Genomic DNA, 22,436 nt, shown 5'->3' on the forward strand with positions numbered 1-22,436 from the left:
CTAATCAAAGCAATAATCAATTCGGACTGTCACAGTACAACACGTGAGATTGCAGAGAAGCTTCATGTATCACATACATGCATTGAAAATCACTTAAAACAACTTGGCTATGTTCAAAAACTCGATACATGGGTTCCTCACGAACTGAAAGAATCACAGTTAACGCAACGCATTAGCAGCTGCGATTTGCTAAAGAAACGTAATGAAAATGATCCATTTTTAAAACGACTGATAACTGGCGATGAAAAATGGGTTGTTTACAACAATATCAAGTGGAAAAGATCGTGGAGCAGGCCAGGTGAACCAACTCAAACAACATCAAAAGCTGATATTCATCAAAAGTAGGTTTTGTTATCAGTTTGGTGGGATTACAAAGGAATTGTCTACTTTGAACTCTTACCACCCAACCGAACGATCAATTCTGATGTCTACATTGAACAACTAACGAAATTAAACAATGCAGTTGAAGAAAAGCGGCCCGAATTGACAAATCGAAAAGGTGTTGTATTCCATCATGACAATGCAAGGCCACACACATCTTTGGTCACTCGGCAAAAATTAATGGAGCTTGGTTGGGATGTTTTGCCACATCCACCATATAGTCCTGACCTTGCACCATCTGATTACTTTTTGTTTCGATCTTTACAAAACTCCTTGAATGGTAAAAATTTCAATAATGATGATGATGTCAAATCGTACCTGATTCAGTTTTTTGCTAATAAAAACCAGAAGTTTTTTGAACGTGGGATTATGATGCTGCCTGAAAGATGGCAAAAGGTCATTGATCAAAATGGGCAATACATTACAGAATAAAGTTATTTAGTTCCATGAAAAAATTGTCTTTGATTTTCTTTAAAAAATCCGCAATTACTTACTTGCCGACCCAATATATATATATATATATATATATATATATTTGAGCTGGACAGCTGAGGATCTCCCATTTAGAGGAAAAGAGCAGGTGAGCAAATGCATCAGAGGAAAGGGTAAAGGGGACCCGCTTGATGCAGTCAGGGTGGGCTTCTCGGTAGAAGCAGCTTTTAAGCTGGGTTCGAAGGATGAGAGAGGGGCAGGGGGCCCCAGGCAGTGGGAAGAGCACAGGCCAAGGACCTGAGGTGGGAGCACCTGATTCTGATGATCTGACCCTTGGCCCATCCTCGCTGGAGTCCTGGGCCACATTCCTTCTCCTATGGGCCTCAGTTTCTCCTCTGTAAAATGGAGGACTTGGGAAAATTTCCGCAGGACTTTGGAAAAATTACGCAAGACCCTGATCTAACACGCTATGTACCCAGTAAGCGCTCTGTACATGTTAGCCTCCTCCCTCTTCTCCTGGGGCATCGCCACCTGTTCAGAAGGTGATGCTTGAAGGAGAGGGGAGAAGGTAGGATTCCAGGCACAGTCTTAGCCACCTCACTGGGCATGAGGGCACAGGAAAGGGCCTGTGCCTCCCAAGGTCTCGCTGATCACCAGCCACCAGAGGGCGTCGCTGTGATCAGACGCTGCGCGCTGAGGCTCCAGCACTCACTCCCCTGATGATTGGTTCCCCTGTGGCTGCCCTGGCCCTGAGTCCCACCCTCCCATCCTCCTCAAATGCCACCCACATGGCAGCCACGGTGCCAGGAACGCCCCGTTCAGCGCATTCCCTCCTCTAACACAGGCCTCTGTCCGTCAGGACCCAGCCCACCTTCGATTCTGGAGCCCTCTGACCTGCAGCGCCTGGTCAGTGCCTTTCCCTACACATCCTGGGCGCCTTCCCCCCTCCCACCCTTTGCCCGCTGTCCCCTCTGCCCGGAATGCCCTTCCTGCCTGATCTTCTCAAGGCTTCGCTCGAATGCTGCCTCCTCCAGGCAGCTTGCCTGGACTTCTCTCCCGAGCCACCTTGACTCTTGGCCCCTTTGTTGTCGGGCCTCCTATAACCCTCTCGGGGTATAATCCCTTCTGCGAGAGACGGGGCGTCCCCACGTCACGTGTGATGTTCTGACCGCAGAGCAGGTCCTGTGTGAACAGCAGTTCGGGAACCCGCACCCCACAGTCCCCCAGTGCTCCCTGCATCGCGGGCACAGGAGGGGCTGGCGGGAGCCCTCTGCGCGCGCGTGTGTTTCTCAGGAGGCTGTGCATGCGGTGCTTGCGTGGCTGGCAGCAGGAGGGCCCGGGTTCCCATCCCAGCTCACCCCTCACGCTCTGTGTGACAAAGAGCAAGGGGTTGTGCCCCTCTGGACCCCATTTCCGCACCTCTGAAGTGGGGATGTTGTGGGGATGAAATGAGAAAATAGGTGTGGAATGCTGAAAACAGAGGTTGGCACAGTTTCTGCCCCACCTGGTCCTGAAGGGCCATCTGCTGGGCTCCTCCCCGATCCGGACCTCCCTCTCCCCTGGTCCGTGCACACGGACTGCCAGGCTGGCTCTCGCAGTCACCTGTGACCCCTTGACACCTTGACCCTACATGCCCCTTGCCCCCCAGGGCTGGAGGAAGGCCGCGGTGTCAGGCTGGAAGCTGGCAGGTGTCAGTCCGCAGCCACAGCCTGGCAGGGGCCCATGAGTGGGCATGACCCCTGAGGCACAACCCAGCCTACCCTGAAGTCAGGTGTGTGTGGGGGGGTGGGCACTGGAGCTGGGGGGAGATGTCGGGCAACTTGGCCAAAGCTGGGCCCCAGCCAAACAGCACCCTCTATGAGAGAGTCACCCAGTGCCCCTCCCCTGCTGCTGGTGGGGCCACAGCCTGGGCCTCGGTTTCCCCATTGGTGAAATGAGGACGCTATGCCCACCTTGTAGGAAAGTTTAACCACCAGGCTGGGAAGCCATTGTCCTGGCCCAGCCTCCTGGGTGGTGTGAGGAGAGAGGGAGGAAGAAGCAACTGAACAGCAATAAAGGGTTTATCTCTCATCCTCACATCGCCATCTCTGCACCCAGACTTCATTTCCGGCTGCCACTCAGGGGCCCCGCTGGGCTCGGGGCACGGCTTGATTGTGATGGACTTGATTGTGTGGCTGTGATGGACCCGGTCCTGGGGCTGAGAGGAAGGAAAGGTGGGGTCCAGGCCCCCGCTCTGCACTGGGGGGGAAGGGGGTGGTGAACACTCCTTTCTGGGTCTCGGTTTTCCCATTCATGCAGCGTGGGGTAGGTTGGTTCCTAATTGCAGTGGTCACTGCCCAGGGGTGGGCAAGGGTCAGGGACGCCAGGGGTCCTTCAGTATGGAAACCGGCCCAGCTCAGCAGAGAATGTCCCAGCAGTGGTGCCCGTGAAGAGACACCAAGCAGGGCTGCGGGCCTGGCCCCACGCAGGAAAGAGGTCCTGAGTGTGTGTTGGTCAGTCACAGGCTGCAAAGCCCTCCCCAGGGCTCTGCCCTCATGCCTGGGGGGGGGGGGTGTAGAAGCCCAGACAGAGTGACTCCCCCAGAACCACACAGCTGGCAGGGCTGGGATGTGTACCTGGGCGCATCTGACCTTCGAGTGCTGCCTCTCTGGTCTCTTTCTCAGTGTCGGTGTGACATTCATGGCAGGGAAGTAGATGGGTGGACGTTTTCTGATTCATTAAGATGTGGTCTCCCCAACACAGGGCCTGGGTGCCTTTTTTAAAAAAAATATATATTTTATTGATTTTTTTTTACAGAGAGGAAGGGAGAGGGATAGAGAGCTAGAAACATCGATCAGCTGCCTCCTGCACACCTCCTACTGGGGATATGCCCGCAACCAAGGTACATGCCCTTGACTGGAATTGAACCTGGGACCCTTCAGTCCTCAGTCTGATGCTCTATCTACTGAGCCAAACTCATTAGGGCTGGGTGCTTTTATTATCCCATTCTACAGGCAAGGAAACGGATGACCAGAGAGGTTTAGACACGTGCCCCAGGTCACACAGCAATCCGTCCTCCTGCATCTAACAAAACCATGGGGCTGGTGCCCACCAGCTCAGTGGTCCTGCCAGTTCCCCTCGGGTTCCTAGTGCCCCTCACGGGCCATCCATCGCATCTGTGCTGGCCACCTGGGCATCAAGCAGACCTGGCGTTCAGCCGCTGCACAGGCCCAGCAATCGCCCCCTTCCCCTCCCCTTTCCTCAGCTTCCTGGAGATTTGGCAGCCTCAGAGGAGAAGGGTCATCTTTGGAACAGGGCAGCAGCTCCTCCTGCTCTTAGGCCAGCTCCCAGGGCAGATCTTCCTCTCGACCGTGGCTGAGTTCCATGTCTGAGGACCTTGCGGAGCCTTCTCACCCCCTTACCCTACAGCCATCTGTGGCTCCCACTGCCTGCAGGGGGAAAGCCAGATTCCCAGTGCTGTGTTTTGCAACTTCATCTGCGTCCCCCGGGACCTTGTTAAGCCCGGGTGGGGCCTGAGCGTTCCTTCCAGCTCTGCGATGCCCAGGCTGTCGGTCCCTGGACCACATGTGTAGGATGAGACCTCACGACCTGGCTCCATCTCCACATCCCTCCTGGTCTCCTCGTCTCCGTCACATGGGATTTCACTCGTGGACGCACGTCGGCAATGGCTTTTCCCTTTTCTGTCGGGTGCCTCCTCATCCTTCAAAGTCGGGCCCAAGAACAGCCCCTCAGTGACGGAGAGGGCTGGCTGCTCCTCCTCTGCTCTCTCGGACCTGGTCACAAGCTCCCTTGGAAGGAGCATCACCCCATACACCAAAGGGTCGCAGGTCTGGTCCCTGGTCATGGCACATGCCTAGGTTGTGCGTTAGATCCCTCCTTGAGGTGCATACGAGAGGCAGCCAATTGATGTTCCTATCTCCCTCCCTCCCTTCCTCTCTAAAAATCAATAAAATGTCCTCAGGTGAGGATTAAAACAACAACAACAACAACAACAACAGACCTCTTAGAGGTGAAGCTGGCTCCACCCTTACCGCTGGATGCCTTGGGCGAGTTACTTAGCCTTTCTGGACCGATGACTTATTGAAACCCTGCCTTGTCCCAAAATGGACCCGCCATTGCTTCCAAACACTCTCGTGGGTAAAACCAAAAGCCAGTGTGCTCGATGGGCCGAGGGGGACAGAGGGCCGAGGGAAGACCCTGGCTCCCACCGTCTCCGGGGGTGCCAGCCCCCATGGCGGGCAGGGGGGGCACCCAGAGAAACGCTGAAGGGACGCTCTCCCATAACCCACGGCCTGACCTTTCCCGGAGCGTCTCATCCACAAAAGTAAATTCCACAGGAGCGGCGAGAAAGACAAACACGGCGAGCTCTTTCCGACCGCCCGTCCTCCTAGCTCATTTAAATGCATCTGTACCGCGAGCAAATGTTTTCTTACTGGAGGGGGTGGATGTAGCTCTCAAGCCTGGTGTGCCATGGAGCCCCCCTCCCCTGAAGGCCTGTAGATGAGGGAGAGGGTGCGGGGTGCGGGGTGGGGGGTGGGGGTGGGGAGGGAGAGGCAGATGTCTGTTAGAGCCATTCACTTGCTGAGAAGGCTTCATTCCCTCCTGCTGGGCGTGGAGCTGGGACTGCCTCCCAGTGGCCCTTGGTCCCTGGGGGCGGTCAGGGTCTTTGTCGAGAGCCTTGTGCTGATCGTCGCCTGGCACCGTGACCCCCATCGAGGGCCTGCACCCCCTCCTCTGCCTGGGCCAGCTACCGGTCCTCCCTCTGACCCGCCCACACCTCCCATGGCTGAGATCTTGGGGTTTCTCTTTGACCTTCGGCCTCACTGCTGGCCCAAGGCAACCTCTCCTGGAACTTGGCCCCTGCCCCCTAGGACCTGCCTGCAGTCACCCAAAGAGGGGGTACCCCTAAGGCAGAAGGCAGCAATGGAGGACCACAAACCTATGGATACAGGGGTACAAGAGCCCAAACCGAGGCACAGACCTGGCCATCTTCCCTACAGCGGCCACACAGGGACTGGCTTGGGATTGGCATGCACATGAGTACCGCAGGGCTCCCCATCCATGAAGGCTTAGATGCTGGACTGTTTTGAAAATGTTGGGTTGGCAGGAGCCAGAGAGGGTGGCTCAGGAACTCTGCGTTGTGTGGTGGGAACCGCTGCTCAGGAGAGAACCCAGAAGAAACCGCCCGTCTCTAACCACTGGGCAGCACGCTCCCCTTTGCTGTGAGACCTGCTTGTTCCCATGTATCCAAGAGCCCCGCCGGGGGCCAGACCTCGTCTGCCTCATCCTGTGCTGCATTTCACGGGGTGCACCGTGTCGTCACAGGCTTGGATGCCTCGTGTCACCATCACTCACCCCTCTCCGAAGTACCTATGGGTCCCCTTGGTTGGTGCCAGCACCTGTGGGTGGGCTGGGAGCAGGAGCAGCTGAGAGCTGGGGCTGGGAGTCCCTCAGAGCCGTCAGGGTCCGTCCTGAGCTGGCGTGGAGGGAGCTAGGAGTGTGAGTGTCTGGAGCTGTGAGCAGCTGCTCCTGCCCATCAAGCCCAGAGACAGATCCTCAGCCTGGCTCGCTCAGTCCTCCCAGGAAGCAGGGCATCGGGGGTGCTCCATGGGGCAGGCGGCTGGGCTCGCCCTCCCCAAGCTCCACCTTACAGAAAGGGAAACTGAGGCGCGGGGAAAGTAGTCAGCTCTGCCCAGAATGTCAGTGGAAGGGCTCCAAGCACAAGAGTTTCTACCTTGAGACCCACAGACGTGCCCTGGCATTATCTGCTGGCCGCACTGGGCTCTGTCTTGGGGTTTCTGTGGGAAGTTGGAAGGGCACAGCTTCCCCTCTCTGGATGGGAAAACTGAGGCCTGGTAAGGGCAAATCACTTGCCAAAGTCCCAGGGCAAGTTCGGAGCTGATCTGGACCTGGGGTCCATCTGCCTGGGGCTCCGGGGGGAGACCCCATGCATGCCATCTTCAAAGGTCTCCAGCCCAGGCTACGGGAGTGAGGGTGTCGAACCCCACCCAGAAGCCAGGCGTGACGGCAGCATGTCCCCTTTAAGCAGAGAGCCGCCTGCTGCAGTGGGTGGACTCCGTGCCCAGCCAGTGGGAGCCGGGCGCTTCTCTCCCACAGCCCCTCCCTGGCGAGGGTGTGGGAGGGGCAGAGCAGCGTGGCTCCCCAGGGAGTCAGTGGGCAGCAGGGACAATAGCAGACATGCTGTGTGGGCTCCACCGGGAGACCCCTGAAGAGGCCGGTGAGTCACGGGGGGCCCGTCGGCAGAGGGGTGGGCTGGTTCCTCGCACTGCTGTCCGATGGGGGACTGGGATGGCTGAGCGAGGGACTGCCACTCCCCAGAGACCTGGGGCTTGGAGAGAGTGCAGGGGGCGGGACCCCTGGCCAGGGCGAGCAGGTGGCAGGGCTGTCTGTCCGACCCAGGCCACGACCAGGGGAATTCCAGAGGGCAGTGCTCAGCCCCTCAGGGGCGCCTCGGGGATGGCACCCACCTCGGCAGGAGCTGGCAGGAGGGAGCTCCCTGCCCAGAGTGTGGAGCAGAGGTGTGGTGTGGAGGGGGCTCCTGGGCCTTGTAGGGGAAGGGAGAAGCCCTGGCTGGGGTCTAGCTGCTGAGCCTGGGCTCTGGGGGTGCAGTCAGGAGGGAGGGGGGCTCACAGCTGCCTCATTCCTGGGTGGACGGGACTGGGACTCAGGGAGAGGCTCTGGGGCAGACATAATTGCTCCATCCATCTGTCCATCTGTCCCCTAGCCTGCCTGCCGGCTGGCCTTACTTCTCCCCATGCTCCCCAACGGAGAGCTTGGTCGGAGCCAGGACCCCGTCCTTCACTCTGCGCCCTGGGGCCGCCCTTGTCAGTCCCTCCCCACACTCCATATACACACTTTCCTGCCTGGCGACAACTCCTAAGGGAGGGACTGGGGACGGGTGAGGAAACCGAGGCACAGACCTGGCCATCTTCCCTACAGCGGCCACACAGGGACTGGCTTGGGATTGGCATGCACATGAGTACCGCAGGGCTCCCCACCCATGAACTTAGGCTCCCACCTCCCCACCCATGGACAGGGGAGAGGCAGGGTTACCCTCTGACCCCACATAAGAATAATGCAAACCATAGCTGGCAGCTGTTGAGATCTAACTCTGTGCCAGATCTTACTCTATCCTAAGTCTCTCTGTGCGTTTTCTCACTTAATCCTCACAACAACACTGAGTTCAGGACCATTCTCCCCACTGTATAGTTGGGAAAACTGAGGCACAGAGATGTTAAGTGACTTGTCCAAGACTACCCAGTCACAAGTGGCAAAGCTGGGATTCCATCTTTGGAATCCCTGCTCCTGCTCCCTCCTGCCCCCTCCTGGCGATGGCGCTATAAATGGAGACACTACTTTCCTGGCCCGGGCACCTGTGTCCTCTTGACCTAAGGCCCCCGTGAGTGGGGTCACCTCGTCCTGCAGGGGTCAGAGCCCCACGGGCAGGAGTGCCCCAGAGGCCTCACCTGGGGGTTGGCAGGGAGGTGTCTTCCCCTCCTATGGGGCCTCTGCCTCCATCCAGGCCTAGGCTTCAGCATCGCCTGCCTGGTCCTTTGCTCAGTCTCCTCCCTGGCCTCCTGGTTTCCCCCTCCCCCTCCTCCTCCCCCTCTTCCTTCTCCTCCTCCTCCTCCTCCTCCTCCTCCTCCTCCTCCTCCTCCTCTTCCCACGCTCCTTTTGGGAGCTCACTAAAATGTAAATCTGATTACAGCTCCCTATCCTGGCCTTCAAGGCCCTTCATGGTCTCCCTGACTTTCTCTCTGGTGACTTGCTTGACCCCGACCCTCCCACCGCAGCCCCCACCCACTTCCCTTCCCCGGTCACAGGACCTCTGGTCACAGCTGCCAAAGCTCTTTTTAAGAAAAATGCAAAGACGGAGCTTCAGGCAGAGCTGGATCCAGCTGCTCACTTAGCACTGCTGGGACTCGAACAGTGAACTCCGTGAGGTTTATGCTTCTTTTTAGGCCGTTTCCTTTCCGGGCAGACACTTTTCTTCTCCAGAGGCCCCAGGACTTTCAAGTTGAAGGTTACCTAGTTCAGTTCTCCCCAAGGAAGGGCCATTCCAGCAGTTTCAGCAAACGTCCCAGGGCTGCTCTGGTTGGCCCGGCGTGGGTCACATGCCCTCTCCTGGCCAATCACTGGGCCTCTGATTGGCCAGGCCTGGTTATGTGGGGAGCAGGGGGCCAGGGCAGCCAACGGGAGGCCACTCCATACGCACTCAGCATTCTCCAGGGGAGGCTGAGGCCCCACAGAGACAGGCCACTCGCAGCGCTTCTCCATGAGCACCAGGCCTGGGACACGCCGCCCAGGGCCCTTTCTCCGCCCCAAGGGACTCCGGCCTGCGCGAGCCCCATTCCGGCCCTATCCTCTGGCCATCCCGGGCCTGTCCTCTGGCCATCCCGGGCCTGTCCTCTGGCCATCCCGGGCCTGTCCTCTGGCCATCCCGGGCCTGTCCTCTGGCCATCCCGGGCCTGTCCTCTGGCCATCCCGGGCCTGTCCTCTGGCCATCCGGGCCTATCCTCTGGCCATCCCGGGCCTGTCCTCTGGCCATCCCGGGCCTGTCCTCTGGCCATTCTGGGCCTGTCCTCTGGCCATACTCGGTCTTGCTCCCGGGAGACTTGTTTACCCTCCACGAACCCGGGCCCCTTGAGGAAAGGCTGAGAGCAGGCCTGGGACGCCCCGTAAGCACGGACACAGACTTTGGCAGCAACTTCCTCCCTCACGCCCCACCCTGTTCCCAGTGCTCACTCTTTCCTGACTCCGGGCCACAAAGTGGTCTTTGTTCCTGAGCCCATGCCACTCAGGAAGGCTGGGGCAGTGTGTGTGTGTGTGTGTGTGTGTGTGTGTGTGTGTAGTCCCTCGTCTGCAGCCTGGGCTTCCCTCTCCTCTGAGGGGACTCTCACCAGACCACCTGGATCCCTGCACAGGCCCACCCTCCTGCGCCTCAGCAGGGGCTGTAGTCCTGGGGGACCCCAGGCTCCAGACTGTGGAGGCCTCAGAGGCCAGGGGGGCCACGGCAGCCATGGCCTAGAGTCCGGGAGGCCTGGGTTTGCGTCCTGGTTCTGCCTCTTCTTGGTGTCATGATCCTGAACTGCCCATTCTACCTCTTTGAGTCCCATTCTCCTAATCTGCAGGTGGAATCGAACATTATTTACTGAGCCCTTACGGTATGCAGGCTCCCTGTGCTGGACATAGACAGGCACAGGGAACAGGCAGACGATAGCCTAGCCCTCCGGAGCTGATGTCCTAGGGGGGAGAGGCAGATAGTTAATAAGATAACAAAGTTAAAAAAAAAAAAAAAAAGTCAGGTCGTTAGATGGTGTTGAATGCTCTGAGGAGAAATCAAGCAGAGAAGGAAGGTGATGGGAGGTGTGTGTGTGTGTGGGGGGGGTGCAGGTTAGACAGTCTGGCTGGGGAAGAACTCCCTGAGGTGACCGGTTCCTGAAGGAGGTAAGGGGGGCAGCTTTGGGGATGTCTGAGAAGAAACATCCCGAGCAGAGGGGAGCAGAGCAGAGGGACAGCCAGTGCAAAGGCCCTGGGGTGGGCACGCGTCCCGTACGGAGATAAGCGAGGAGCCCAGTGCGCTGGAGCAGACCTGGCCCAGGGGAGATCTTTAGGAGTCAGGGAGCCCAGGGGACTGTGATGGCAATTTTGCTTTTCCTCTCAACAGGGCGAATCGAGTCTTTTTACCGCTCCAGGCATCCACTGGTGGGAAATCAAATGGCTCCCGGGGTGGCTCGGTTTTGAGGCCCTGTTCCTTGGCGTTGCTGGTTTCAGAGTTAGACAGGAGAGCACGGACTCGGAAGGCAGAAGGCCAAGGCCTGCCTTGAGCCTGCACCCCATCCCACCTGATGTTGGGGCCACCGGGAGTGTGACTGCAGGCCCAGAGCCAGGCGCTTGCTTCCCTCCCTTCGCGGGAGCTGTCCCGGTCATGCCGATGGCTCCTGGGAGCCCTGGCGTGCCTCACCTGTGCGTGCCTGAGCTCTGCCCCCGGGTTGGAGGGAGGAGCAGTGGGGGCTCCTGGCGGCCAGCACTGCCTCTGGGGTGCCCCTGATTGAGAGAGGAAGGGAGCAGAGCCCAGGGTTAAGGATGTGGCCTGTTGAGGGCCAAGCAGGCCTGAATTCCAGTCCTTCCCTTAAAAACGTGCGTACAACAGAAAGATGGCAGCGTTGATCTTTCCATATTTCCCTTCGACACGTCCCGGAAGCTGGCTTCTAGGGAGGCTTGCCAGCTGTGAGGGTAAGGCTGTCCCTTCGAGCAGAATCAGCTTTGGTGCATCTCCATCCAGCTGTCCGCCCTGGTCCAGCTGTGATGGCCAGAGAGAGGGGTGTTACTTGTGAAGAGTTGCCCCAGGGGGGGGCATTGTCCCTGAGTCTGCCCAGGCGTGTCATGGGACGGGCGGTGGGGGCAGGAGGGGCCTCTGGCCCTGCCCCTTAGGAACTTAGGAGCCGTGTGACCCTGGGCATGTAAACCCGCCTGTGCCTCCATTTCCTCATCTCTAACAGCGGGACGATAACGGTACCTACCGCGTAAAGGGGTGATAATTTTAAAGTTCGTAGAACACTGGCCTCGGGTCAAATCTTGGCCCTGCTCCTTACGGCGGGAAGTTACTCAGCCTCTCTGTGGCTCAGGTTCCCCATCTTTCAAATGGGAATAGCACTCATGCCACCTCAGAGAGTGGGGAGGACTCAGTGGGATAGTGCTTATGAAGCACACAGCACAAGGCCGCGCGTTTCATCCATAGGAGCTGTTACCATCTCGAGCCGCGGTTTGCCGCCCTGTTGACTAATGAGTTTGCCGATTACTGCACTAGACTAAATGCTACCGGGTAGTTGGAAACTGTGAGGATTAGGCCAGTGGCCGGCAAACTCCTTAGCCAACAGGGCCAAATATCAACAGGACAACGACTGAAACTTCTTTGGAGAGCCGAAAACCGACTTCTTCCATGGGCCATGAAGTTTCCATCGCGCTGTACGTGTGTGCCCGCACGTGGTATTTTGTGGAAGAGCCACACTCAAGGGGCCAAAGAGCCGCCTGTGGCTCGCGAGCCACAGTTTGCCGACCATAGGATTGGGTGGCAATGGTGGCATATTGTGTGCAGAGAGGTAAAGGGAAGTGTGGAAAACCTTTCTAAAGAAGGAATTAAAGGGGGCAGTGGGAGAACTGTCATGTTTCTTTTTTTAAAATTTTATTTTATTTTTTAAAATATATTTTATTGATTTTTTACAGAGAGGAAGGGAGAGGGATAGAGAGCTAGAAACATCAACGAGAGAGAAACGTCGACTAGCCGCCTCCTGCACACCCCGGCCCACAGCCAGTGTACATGCCCTTGACCGGAATCGAACCTGGGACCTTTCAGTCCACAGACAGATGCTCTATCCACTGAGCCAAACCAGTTTCGGCAGAACTGCCGTCTTTCATGGTTTCTTGGTGCCCTGCAGTCTCGTTGATCCCTCCCACCAGCCCATGCGGTGGGCACTGCACCCCGACTGGGCAGAGGCGACGCCCCAACGGTCAGAGAGCAGGGCCCTGACCCAGAGCCGTGAGTTGGCAGCAGATTTGGAATCAGAATCTGAAGTTGCCTCCATCCAAGGTCCATCCTTTTTTTCCCACCAAACCAGCAACGCCCTCCCTCAAAGGCGAGAGTCAACCCAGCCAGGAGTAGCGGGGCACAGGAAATGCTGCAGCAGGTTCCCCCGGAGAGTCAGCAAGGGGCTGCCAGGCACAACGGATGGTTAGACCCTGGGGCGAGTGGGGGGGCCCTCTGCTCCCCATCAGCACATGAGGGCAGGCTGGCCTTGCAGCTGGCTCGGCGTGGCGTCCTGCTGTCATTTCCTATTCGCCCCACGTTGAGCCTCTCTGGGCCCTCATTCTCTCAGGGTCCCCCCTTTCAGACGGGAACGCTTCTTCCCGGAGGCCTGCAGAGTATGCATCTATCAAGGCTGAGTCGGTAGCCCCTCCTAGCAACCCCCTCCCACGCCCCTCTCTCCTGCTCAGGGGGTCCTGGCAAAGGCAGCCAGGCCAGGGGCTGACTTCCTTTCTCCTTTGTCGAAGCTCAATAGCTCTGCCAGGGGCTCCAGAGAGATGGAGATAATTAGGCAAATTAGCAACGCCCTCGAGAGAAATGAAATAAAAAGAAGCCCACCCACCCACCCACCCGAGCACAGCGGGGCTGGGGACCAGGTGTACGGGGCTGTTCGGGGTACAGCATCCCTCCCTTCTGCCCTCCCCTCTCCCCCAGCCCACACGAGCCCGGGCGGCTGGCATCGCCACGGAAATGAGTTTCCCTCCGAAGCGCCTTCTTACAGGATGGATGGACTGGAGTCAAAAGCTCATAATTGCCCATTGCTGGAAGGAGGAGACAGGAAAAAAGAAACTCGAGGATAAAAATATCTCTGTGTTTTTTTATGCACGCTTCCAGCTGAAAATTGGTGGGAAAGATGTTTTTGAAAAGCCTTCATCGCTAAGCATGTAATTACCAGGTCTCAGAACAAAACAAAAAAACCGAGGGAGTGGGAAAGCGTGAGCATGTTCTCCGAGGGCGGAGGACGGGGGCCTGACCCCCCTGGGTGGGCTTCTATAAATAAAATAATTTCTTCAAGTTCTCAAGCCTGGGCTGGCTAGAGCCAGGGATGGAGAGGCAGGGATCACCCCTCCTTCTCCCCATTTTACAGATGGAGAAACAGAGACTTAAGTCACACAGCCAGCCGTCATTCGGGCCCTGCTTGGATTCTTGGTTTGCATACTGCCTCCGTCCCTTTTCCAAAAGCTTGTGGCAGTGGAATGCTGTGCCCCCTCTGAACAGGGATCAGCAAACATGGTAGCATTCCTTATGCGCGTCCTTCTGAATGCGGCCAGACGCTTTGTCCGGCAGTTCACCTCTGTGACGTGGCCTCTACCTCCTCAGAGTCACAGCCTGAACTCCGGTGCCTTCTCTAGAGAAGAGCCCAGTCCTCCCTCATTGCCCACGGACTCTGTCTGCAAACGGTTGTCTGGATCCTGGGCTGCAGCACACTGTCAGGCCCGCTCGGCTGCGGGGGGAAGAGATGGCCTACAGCCTCAGCCCACGGCCAGCAAAAGGCTGCGGAAGGAAGGGGCTGGGGCCACTCCGTGTGGAGACGAGCAGCTGTCCCGGCCGCCCCAAGGACGTCCCTGCAGCTCAGTTCAGTGCTGAGTAGCTCCTTAGAGCAACGTCTGAATGTTGGGAGGCAGAGAGAAGGGAGAGGACACACTTGGAGGATTCGAATCCACAGAGACACCTCGGGAAAGGGGGTCCGGGCCTTCAGCAGCCAGCATCCTGCATCCTTTGCTTCAGAAAGAATCCTGCATTGTTCCTCAGTCTTAGTCTCTGAATCTTAAAAAAAAAAAAAAAAAAAAAAAAAAAAAAAAATATATATATATATATATATATATATATATATATATATATATATTGATTTCAGAGAGGAAGAGAGAGAGAGAAAGAGAGAGAGAGAGAGAGAAACATCAATGACCAGGGAATCATTGATCAGCTGCCTCCTGCAGGCCCACGTTGGAGATCGAGCCCACAACCCGGGCATCAGGGAATCGAACCGCGGCCTCCTGGTTCATAGGTTGGCGCTCAACCACTGAGCCATGCCAGCTGGGCAGACTCTGAATCTTTTGTTTTCACCATCAGGGTTCAAAACTCCACTTTTAACCCACTGTTGTTGCCCTCTACTCTTTGGGGATCCTACTGCTCAGAATTTGGCGAAATTTATCCTCAGCTTCCTCCTCCTGAAGAGATCACCTCCCCCTCCACCATCCCCCAGCTCCTAAGCCTGGGGCCAGCAAACTTATCTTTGGTCTGCCCCAGACTGTCCAGCGGCAGAATCTCCTTTGCACAGGATAAGACAGATTTCAATTCCAGCACGGCCCTCGCTGTCGCGCAGTTGATATAACCCAATCTTATTAATTTTATTAGCTCAGAAACATCTTGTTGAATCTAAATGAAGTGCGAGTTAGAGAACTGTAATGGGAGGCATTATACTTAATGGGGTGTTACCTAAATCGTTGCTGGCTGGTGTGAACAATCGTTGCTGGCCTGGGGGAAGAGGGGTGAGCAGAGCTGCTGGGGGCCCCCCCTCCGGAGGCCCCAGGAATGGTTCTGGGTTTAACTGCTGTTGGATGTGCTGTTTACCTCCTTCTGGCAAAGCCAAGGGAACTTAGCAGAGTGGAGTGAGGGAACTTGGGCTCTGTTAGACCCAGATTGGGCTGCGACCCTCACGCTCGAGCAGCGGTCACCGACAGTAGCTCATGAGGTCTGAAAGGTTGATGGCCGCTGCTCTAGAGCAGTGATTCTCAAGGTGTGTGTGTGGGGGAGGGGGGGGGGGGAGGAGGGAGATTGGAGGGGATGGAACAATATTGCTCCCCTAGTGGGCATTGGCAATGTTTGAAGTCATTTTGGGTTGTCACGACCGACCGGGGTGGGGTGCTGCTGGCACCTAGTGGTTAGGTCCTGCTGTGGCCAGGAGGCTGGGGGAGGGGAGAAGAGTGATCTCCCCCTAGCTGGTGAATGGCTGAGCCCTGAGCCCATGATCTTAACACTGGGCCAAGCGGGAGCTGCGGGGGTGAAGGTGGCAGGAAGGTTATTCTTCAAGGGCAAGCGAGCGGGCTGAGGCGGGGTGGGGCGGGGGAGGGGGGAGGTGGAGCATGTGCAGGCTCAGGTGAGACAGACTTACCTTGGGCTGCCTAGAATGTCTGAGAACAGGGCTCTCCCCTGTGAAGTGCAGTCCTCATGAAGAGTCACTCATTGGGCCCCTCCGGACGGAGTTTGCTCAGGGCCAGCACTGTCTCCCAGGGGCTGTGACGCCTACCTGCCTGCGAGGGAGCTCCGGGTCCCCCAGGTGTGCAAGCACAGCCTCAGGCGGTGGAGTCAGCAGACCCTGGTTCTGATCCACATTGCATAGCTCCCCAGCTGTGTGACCGTGGCCATGAGTTGTCCCTCTCTGGGCCTCAGCTTCCTTATGGGTACAATCCTATATAATAAAAGCCTAATAAACAAATCAATCATATGGCAGAACAACCAGTGGAACGACCAGTCGTTATGATATGCACTGACCACCAGGGGGCAGATGCTTAATGCAGGAGCTGCCTCCAGCCCACAGGCCCCAGGCTGGCTAAGGGGGCTTCCAGTACCCCCCCCCCCCCCCCAATCGCCCTGCCAGTTGCCTTACAGATCAGCCCTGATTGCAGGCCAGGCCTAGAAACCCTACCCGTGCACGAATTTCGTGCACAGGGCCTCTAATGGGGTAATATTACCCATAATGATAATACCAGCCCCACGGGGCTGTGCAGGTGGTTAACCACAGAGCAGTGGGAATGTTCAGAAGAATGTCAGCCCCAAGAGCAGAGACAGAGCCGCCCTTAGGAGGGAGGAAAAGCCACCAGGATCCCCCAGCAGAGACGCCGGAGGAGCTGGTGGCCGGAAGGAACCCCTCTTTCAAGCCACGTCCATGACAGGTTTGCCTCAACAGAAATGAAAGTGGAACTCTGAGCCTTCTCTCTCCTTCTCTTGCCTGCAGACGATGGGCCTTACTCCAAAGGAGGCAAAGATGCAGGAGGAGCCGACGTGGCCCTGGCTTGCCGCAGACAGAGCATCCCGGGTAACAGACCCCTCTCTGTCCGTCCCCTTCCTCCTTCTCTGTCCTGGAGGCACGGGGAGCTCTGGGTGGAGGTCAGACAGCGCTGGCCCTGCTGCTGCTCACTTGCTCTGTGACCTTAGACCTGACACACAACCTCTCCCATCTGTAAAAAGGAAATGCCTCACCCAGCGTAACGCAGCCACATGCGCTGCTTACCACACGAGTTCGCCTCACTTGCTTTGGAGCTGGGGGCCCCAAATTGCCCCATGCTGCCCCCCTCACCTTCCATGTGTCCGCAGAGGAGTTCCGAGGGGTCACCGTGGTGGAGCTGGTCAAGAAGGAAGGCAGCACGCTGGGCCTGACCGTCTCCGGTGGCACCGACAAGGACGGGAAGCCCCGGGTCTCCAACCTGAGGCCTGGGGGGCTGGCGGCCAGGTGAGAAGGGGGCCGGGTGGGGGCAGCAGGAGGGGGCTGGGGGCCCGTGGATAACGCACTGGGGCTTTGGGTACAGCGATCAGGCAGTTGTTTCCAGAAGCTCCCACGAGCTCGGTGCCTGCAGAAGGAAGCCCTCCGGTGGGGGCTGTCACTCCAGGCCCCGGCTGCTTCTTCTCTTTGCCTGTTCACCAGGTGCTTGCTTCCTGGGCCTCGGAGCCCCCTCTCGCCTGCAAGTCTCACTCCCCAGGACATCCTCCTGGCAGGCGCCTGTCCATCCCTCCCCAGGGCCGCTGGGAAGCCGCCAGCCCCAGGCTCTGCTCACACAGCCCCGAGTGCCCCTTCTGCACACATGGCCCTGGGTCCCGCCATTGTGTTGGCTCCCTTCGGACCCTGAGTCCCATGAAACCTGGGAGCTAGCCTCTCCATCGCTGCCTCTCTGGAAGGGGCAGGCACTGATCAGTGTTCCGTCGAACAGAGCAGATTAGTGGCGGAAAGCAGGAAGCGTGTGAGGACTAGCCAAGGAGGTGGTCTGGCCACTCCGCAGGCTGGTCTGGAGCCGGTGAGAGCTCTGAGGGTGACCCGCAGCAGGAGGGAAGGCGGGCAGTCCGGCCTTGGGGGCCAGTGCCAGGCCTGGGTGTCAGACAGGTCTAGGTTAGCACCCAGGCTCTCTCCTACTCACTCCCTGTGTGACCCCGGACGTGGTCTGACCTCTGAGCCTACATTCCCCACCTGTGCAGTGAGGGTCCGGGGGACATAGGGATTCCGGGGGAGGGTGGGCGTGAGGGCTGGCACCCGTCACCATGCCGCTGCCCTGGCCTCCTCGCTCCCAGGAGTGACCTGCTGAACGTGGGCGACTACATCCGGTCGGTGAACGGGATCCACCTGGCCAGGCTCCGCCATGACGAGATCATCACCCTGCTCAAGAACGTGGGCGAGCGCGTGGTGCTGGAGGTGGAGTATGAGCTGCCCCCGCCCGGTGGGTGCCCTTGGACCGGAACCTTCTCCCTGCTGTGGGTGTGGGTGGGCACCGCTGCCGCCCCGCCTGGGCCTGGGCGGGGGCGTGAAGGGGGCAGGCGGGGTGAGGTGGGACCTGGAGACTGACCACACACATCCATCCAGACCTCGCCCAGAAGCTTTGCCTTCCACCCCCAGTATGTCATCCCCAGGAGGCGGCAGGGCCCTGCTTATAACTCGTGGTCATATGACCTATTTGTAAAAAATATATTTTATTGATTTTTTTTTTTTTTTTTTTTTTTTTTTTACAGAGAGGAAGGGAGAGGGATAGAGAGCTAGAAACATCGATGAGAGAGAAACATCAACCAGCTGCCTCCTGCACACCCCCTACCGGGGATGTGCCCGAAACCAAGATACACATGCCCTTGACCGGAATCGAACCTGGGACCTTTCAGTCCGCAGGCCGATGCTCGACCCACTGAGTCAAACCGGTTTCGGCCATAGGCCATATTTATTTGCAGATTTTTTTTTTTTTTCCTTTAAGGGGGCAAGTTTGGGGAACGTTGGCTGAGAAAATTGTCCCCTGCCCTGCCCTCTCCCCACCGTACCACACTGCATTGACCACCGTGGCCTAGCTCTGAATTTTCAAAGTTGGCCTTGAAAATTGGGGTCACTGTTTGGATCCAGCCCTGGCCTGAGCCCACCAGCCATGGACCCAAGCCTGAGTCCCGCCATCGCCTCTGCGCGAGCGAGGGCAGGCCCTCCTCTCCTCTCTCCAAGCGATGGCCTACGTGGGCTTTGGGAAAAGGGCCCCTCTAGGCCCCCTTTGTCCTACCCGGTAAACGGGGAGGAATCTGCCCTTCCTTCGGTCTCTGTGACCGCTCCCCCAGCTCCCCGGGGGCGAGCGCTGGGGACAGCTGCCGGCTCAGGGATGCGACTGAGAGGCTCAAAGGAGCCCTCCGTGTCCCTCCAGCCCCCGAGAACAGCCCGGGGATCGTCTCGAAGACCGTGGACGTCTCTCTCTACAAGGAGGGCAGCAGCTTTGGCTTCGTCCTCAGAGGTCAGTGTCAGAGGCACCCTCGGGCACGGCGGGTGGGAACGTGGCTCATGCCAATTCTGCGTGTGTTCTGTGTTGCTTTAATGAGTCTGTGCGTAAATCGGATATGTCGTGTAGATCTTGCTTCTGAGTTTAAAGAACCCAGTGTTAAGTGAAAATGCTGCCGAGCAATGCCATGTAGGGGGTTGAGGGGAGCGTGAGGGGAACGCTGAGATGGAGAGCAGTGCGGGGGGGTGGGGGGGCTGTCTCGCAATCAGGGCCCAACGTGAAGCAGGATGAGGTTCGAGGAAGGGAGGCACGCCGTTTGGCAGGGAGAGGGCTTCTGGCATGTCCTCTCCTGGCCGGCGGGAGGCGGGATTTGCAGCCGGCCTCTCGTAAGAGGGTCTGTGAGTAGCGAGGACCAGGTCCTCGAACAGATTGAAGGAGGGGAGCCCGTGTCGGGCCTGGGTCCGGGTCTCTGGGCGTCAGGAGAGGCACGGATAGGTGACGTTCTGCCTCTCGCTGAACTCTGTCTAGGAGGGGCCCACGAAGACAGCCACAGGTGTCGCCCGCTCGTCCTGACCTACGTGCGCCCAGGGGGCCCTGCCGACAGGTGAGCCTGAGCCAGAGGGAGCCTCGCTGCCTCGCACCGCGCTGACCAGCCCCAGCTCCCTGGGGAAAGGCAGAGCTGGGGCCTCTGTGCCCATTCTCCAGATGAGCACATCGAGGTCCAGCGAGAGTCCACCCATGGCCCATAGTCACTCAGGGAGCATTGGGTGGAGCCAGGACGAAACCCCAAATGAGAGAGACCCCAAGCTCTTTCGTCCCCAACATTCTGCTGTTCCGGGGGGCCGTGGGAGACGAGCCTTAGTGTCACACTGATCTTCCCTTCCCTGGCCTTAGTTTTCCTCTCTGTGAAATGGGTCCAGTATTTTAGCTCCCAAGATTTGGGGCATGGTGATCGGCGTCGCCGTGGCCCTCTGTAACTCAGCCCCCGCCCCCACCCGCCAGCCTGGCTGCACTGCCCATCCAGCCCTGCCCGGACACGCAGGAGGAGGGACTGGAGGAGGAATGTGCCCCGTTCCCAGCGCCCGGGGTCCCAGTGGAGATGCCTGGCCATTTTAAGAGCAGCCTGGAGCGGCCTTGTCAGAAACCTAAATCTGTCCTGGAACAAGGCCCTGCAACAAGCTATTCATAGAGCCGCCCAGAATAGCCTGGGCCACCTGTTAGGGCAGGCGTTCCAGAGCGGGCATCTGACCCAGGCCGAGGCGAACCCCAGCTCAGGCCCCGCCTGAGAATTGGCTCCCAGGACAGAATCACGGCTGAGAAGCCCGGGGGACAGGGGGAGGGACTCTCTGTGATGGGCAGCAGGAGGCATCCAGATCGCCCACCGCTGATGCTGTGTGGCCCTGGCCGGGCCAACGACCTCTCTGGTCCCGGGTGCTCTCTTCTGTCCCCGGGGAGGAGCGGGGCGTGGTCCCGAGGGCCACCTCCAGCTCAGGCATCCTAGGGTTGGGCCAGGACTGAACTTCTTTTTTCTTTTTCTTTTTTTAAAAATATATTTTATTGATTTTGTACAGAGAGGAAGGGAGAGAGATAGAGAGCTAGAAACATCGATGAGAGAGAGTCATCGATCAGTTGCCTCTTGTACACCCCCCACTGGGGATGTGCCTGTAACCAAGGTACATGCCCTTGACCAGAATCGAACCCGGGTCCCTTCAGTCCCCAAGCCGACGCTCTATCCATTGAGCCAAACCAGTTTCGGCTCTTCTTTTTCTTTTCTTTTCTTTTCTTTTCTTTTCTTTTCTTTTCTTTTCTTTTCTTTCTTTTTTTTTAAAAATATATTTTATTGAATTTTTACAGAGAGGAAGAGAGAGGGATAGAGAGTTAGAAACACCGATGAGAGAGAATCATCGATCAGCTGCCTCTTGCACACCCCCTACTGGGGATGTGCCTGTAACCAGGGTACATGTCTTTGACCGGAATCAAACCTGGGACCTTTCAGTCCGCAGGCCGATGCTCTATCCGCTGAGCCAAACCAGTTTCAGCAGGACTGAATTTCTTAAGCACCAGGAGGGGTGGGAGATGTCAGAGCTGACCCCACTCCTGTCTTTCCCGCCCGTGTATTCACCTGCACGTTCCTAGTCGCTCATCCTGTCACTCCCTCATGCGTTCCTTCATCCACCTGTCCCTCGGCCGGCTTTCTCCTCACCCACTCCCTGCCCCTCCTCTGTCCTCGGTGCCCGCCTTCCCGATGCCCTCTCGGCAACGCTGTGCCCGGTGCTGGCGCCGGGCCAGGCCGGCTGACCGGGCCCTTCCCCGCAGGGAGGGCTCTCTGAAGGCGGGCGACAGGCTGCTCAGCGTGGACGGGATCCCGCTGCACGGGGCCAGCCTGGCCGTGGCCCTGGCCGCTCTGCGGCAGTGCAGCCACGAGGCCCTCTTCCAGGTGGAGTATGACGTGGCCGTACCAGGTGAGCAGGGGCCTGAGGGGAGGGGAGGGCTGGGCAGGAGGAGGCCCCGGGGCCGGGGAGCACGTAGTGGGCACAGGTCCTCACCGCTGCAGAGGCTGGGTGGTCCGGGCCAGTCACGAACGTAGCTTCCCTGGGCCTCGCTGGGCAATGAGCTCTATGCACCGGGCATTGTTCGGTGCAGCGGGCATTCTGCTGAGGACCACATGGAGGTCTCCGTTCTCAGGAAGCTGACGTCCTGGTGGGGAAGAGATGGGCCGTAACCAGAATGACATGTAGAGAGAGTTGCCAGATGTCAGTGAGTGCCGTGACAGAAGTCAGGGAGAGAGATGGGGAAGGCTGGGAGGGACGTTCTCATGTGCAGCCAACGACGGGGAGGGAGGCCGTGGTGGTGGCTGGACCAGGCTGGTGGCCGAGGAGCACACAGTGAGGGGTCAGATCCAGGGAAGGGGACGGAGGTCGAGCGGGCCCGATGTGCTGGCGCTTGGACTTGGCGGTGGGACCGAGAGCACAGGAGCTGGGTTTGGTTGGAGAGCCCCTGGGCGGGTCAGCGGGTGCCGTGTTCTGGGCTGGGGAGGGTTCGGGAGACACGACAGCTCGGGGCCAGCGTGCAGCAGGCTGTCCATTAATGTGAGCAAGGCAGCATCGCCCGGCAAGGCCCATGGCCAGAGCCCCTCAGACCCAAACCCCTGCCCCTCCTCTGCTGCACAGTGGCTGTGTGCACGTGGACAGAGACACCTCAGTCTTCTCGTCTGTCAAATGGGTGCAGCGATCCCAGCCTGGCAGTGAGGATTAAGCCGAGACAGCCGCGCGAGGCTAGGGACGAAAGCGCTCGGTATTTGCACTTGAAACTCTCCTCTTGTTCCGTGCGCCAGACACGGTGGCCAACGCTTCGGGGCCCTTGATCGTGGAAATAACCAAGACGCCGGGGTCCGCCCTGGGAATCTCGCTCACCACCGGCTCCCACCGGAACAAGCCGGTCATCACCATCGACCGCATCAAGCCGGCCAGCGTGGTGGACAGGTGAGGCGCAGGCTGGGCACTGCCATGGTGACGAAGGTGGGCAGGGAAGAGGCCACCCAGGCCAGCTTTCCTCCTCCCCCTGCCTCT

General features: G+C 58.3%; 1 protein-coding gene across 4 annotated transcripts in view; it reads left to right on the forward strand.

Moving 5' to 3' along the window:
* GRIP2 (glutamate receptor interacting protein 2) overlaps window positions 1-22,436 on the forward strand; it is a 73,630-nt gene that overhangs the window by 33,004 nt on the left and 18,190 nt on the right. For 2 of the 4 annotated variants that reach the window (XM_036431228.2, XM_045579218.1), the window contains exons 1-8: window positions 6,986-7,051; window positions 16,374-16,454; window positions 16,733-16,868; window positions 17,699-17,844; window positions 18,796-18,882; window positions 19,396-19,471; window positions 21,184-21,329; window positions 22,202-22,349. In XM_036431228.2, coding sequence (XP_036287121.1) covers window positions 7,012-7,051; window positions 16,374-16,454; window positions 16,733-16,868; window positions 17,699-17,844; window positions 18,796-18,882; window positions 19,396-19,471; window positions 21,184-21,329; window positions 22,202-22,349 — 860 coding nt within the window. In that variant the 5' untranslated portion in view covers window positions 6,986-7,011. Of the gene's footprint in view, window positions 1-6,985; window positions 7,052-16,373; window positions 16,455-16,732; window positions 16,869-17,698; window positions 17,845-18,795; window positions 18,883-19,395; window positions 19,472-21,183; window positions 21,330-22,201; window positions 22,350-22,436 lie in introns of those variants that run through there. The other 2 variants (XM_045579216.1, XM_045579217.1) reach the window with 1 other exon arrangement.

This window comes from Pipistrellus kuhlii, unplaced genomic scaffold, assembly GCF_014108245.1.
Source record: "Pipistrellus kuhlii isolate mPipKuh1 unplaced genomic scaffold, mPipKuh1.p scaffold_m20_p_11, whole genome shotgun sequence".
Lineage (NCBI taxonomy): Eukaryota > Metazoa > Chordata > Mammalia > Chiroptera > Vespertilionidae > Pipistrellus > Pipistrellus kuhlii.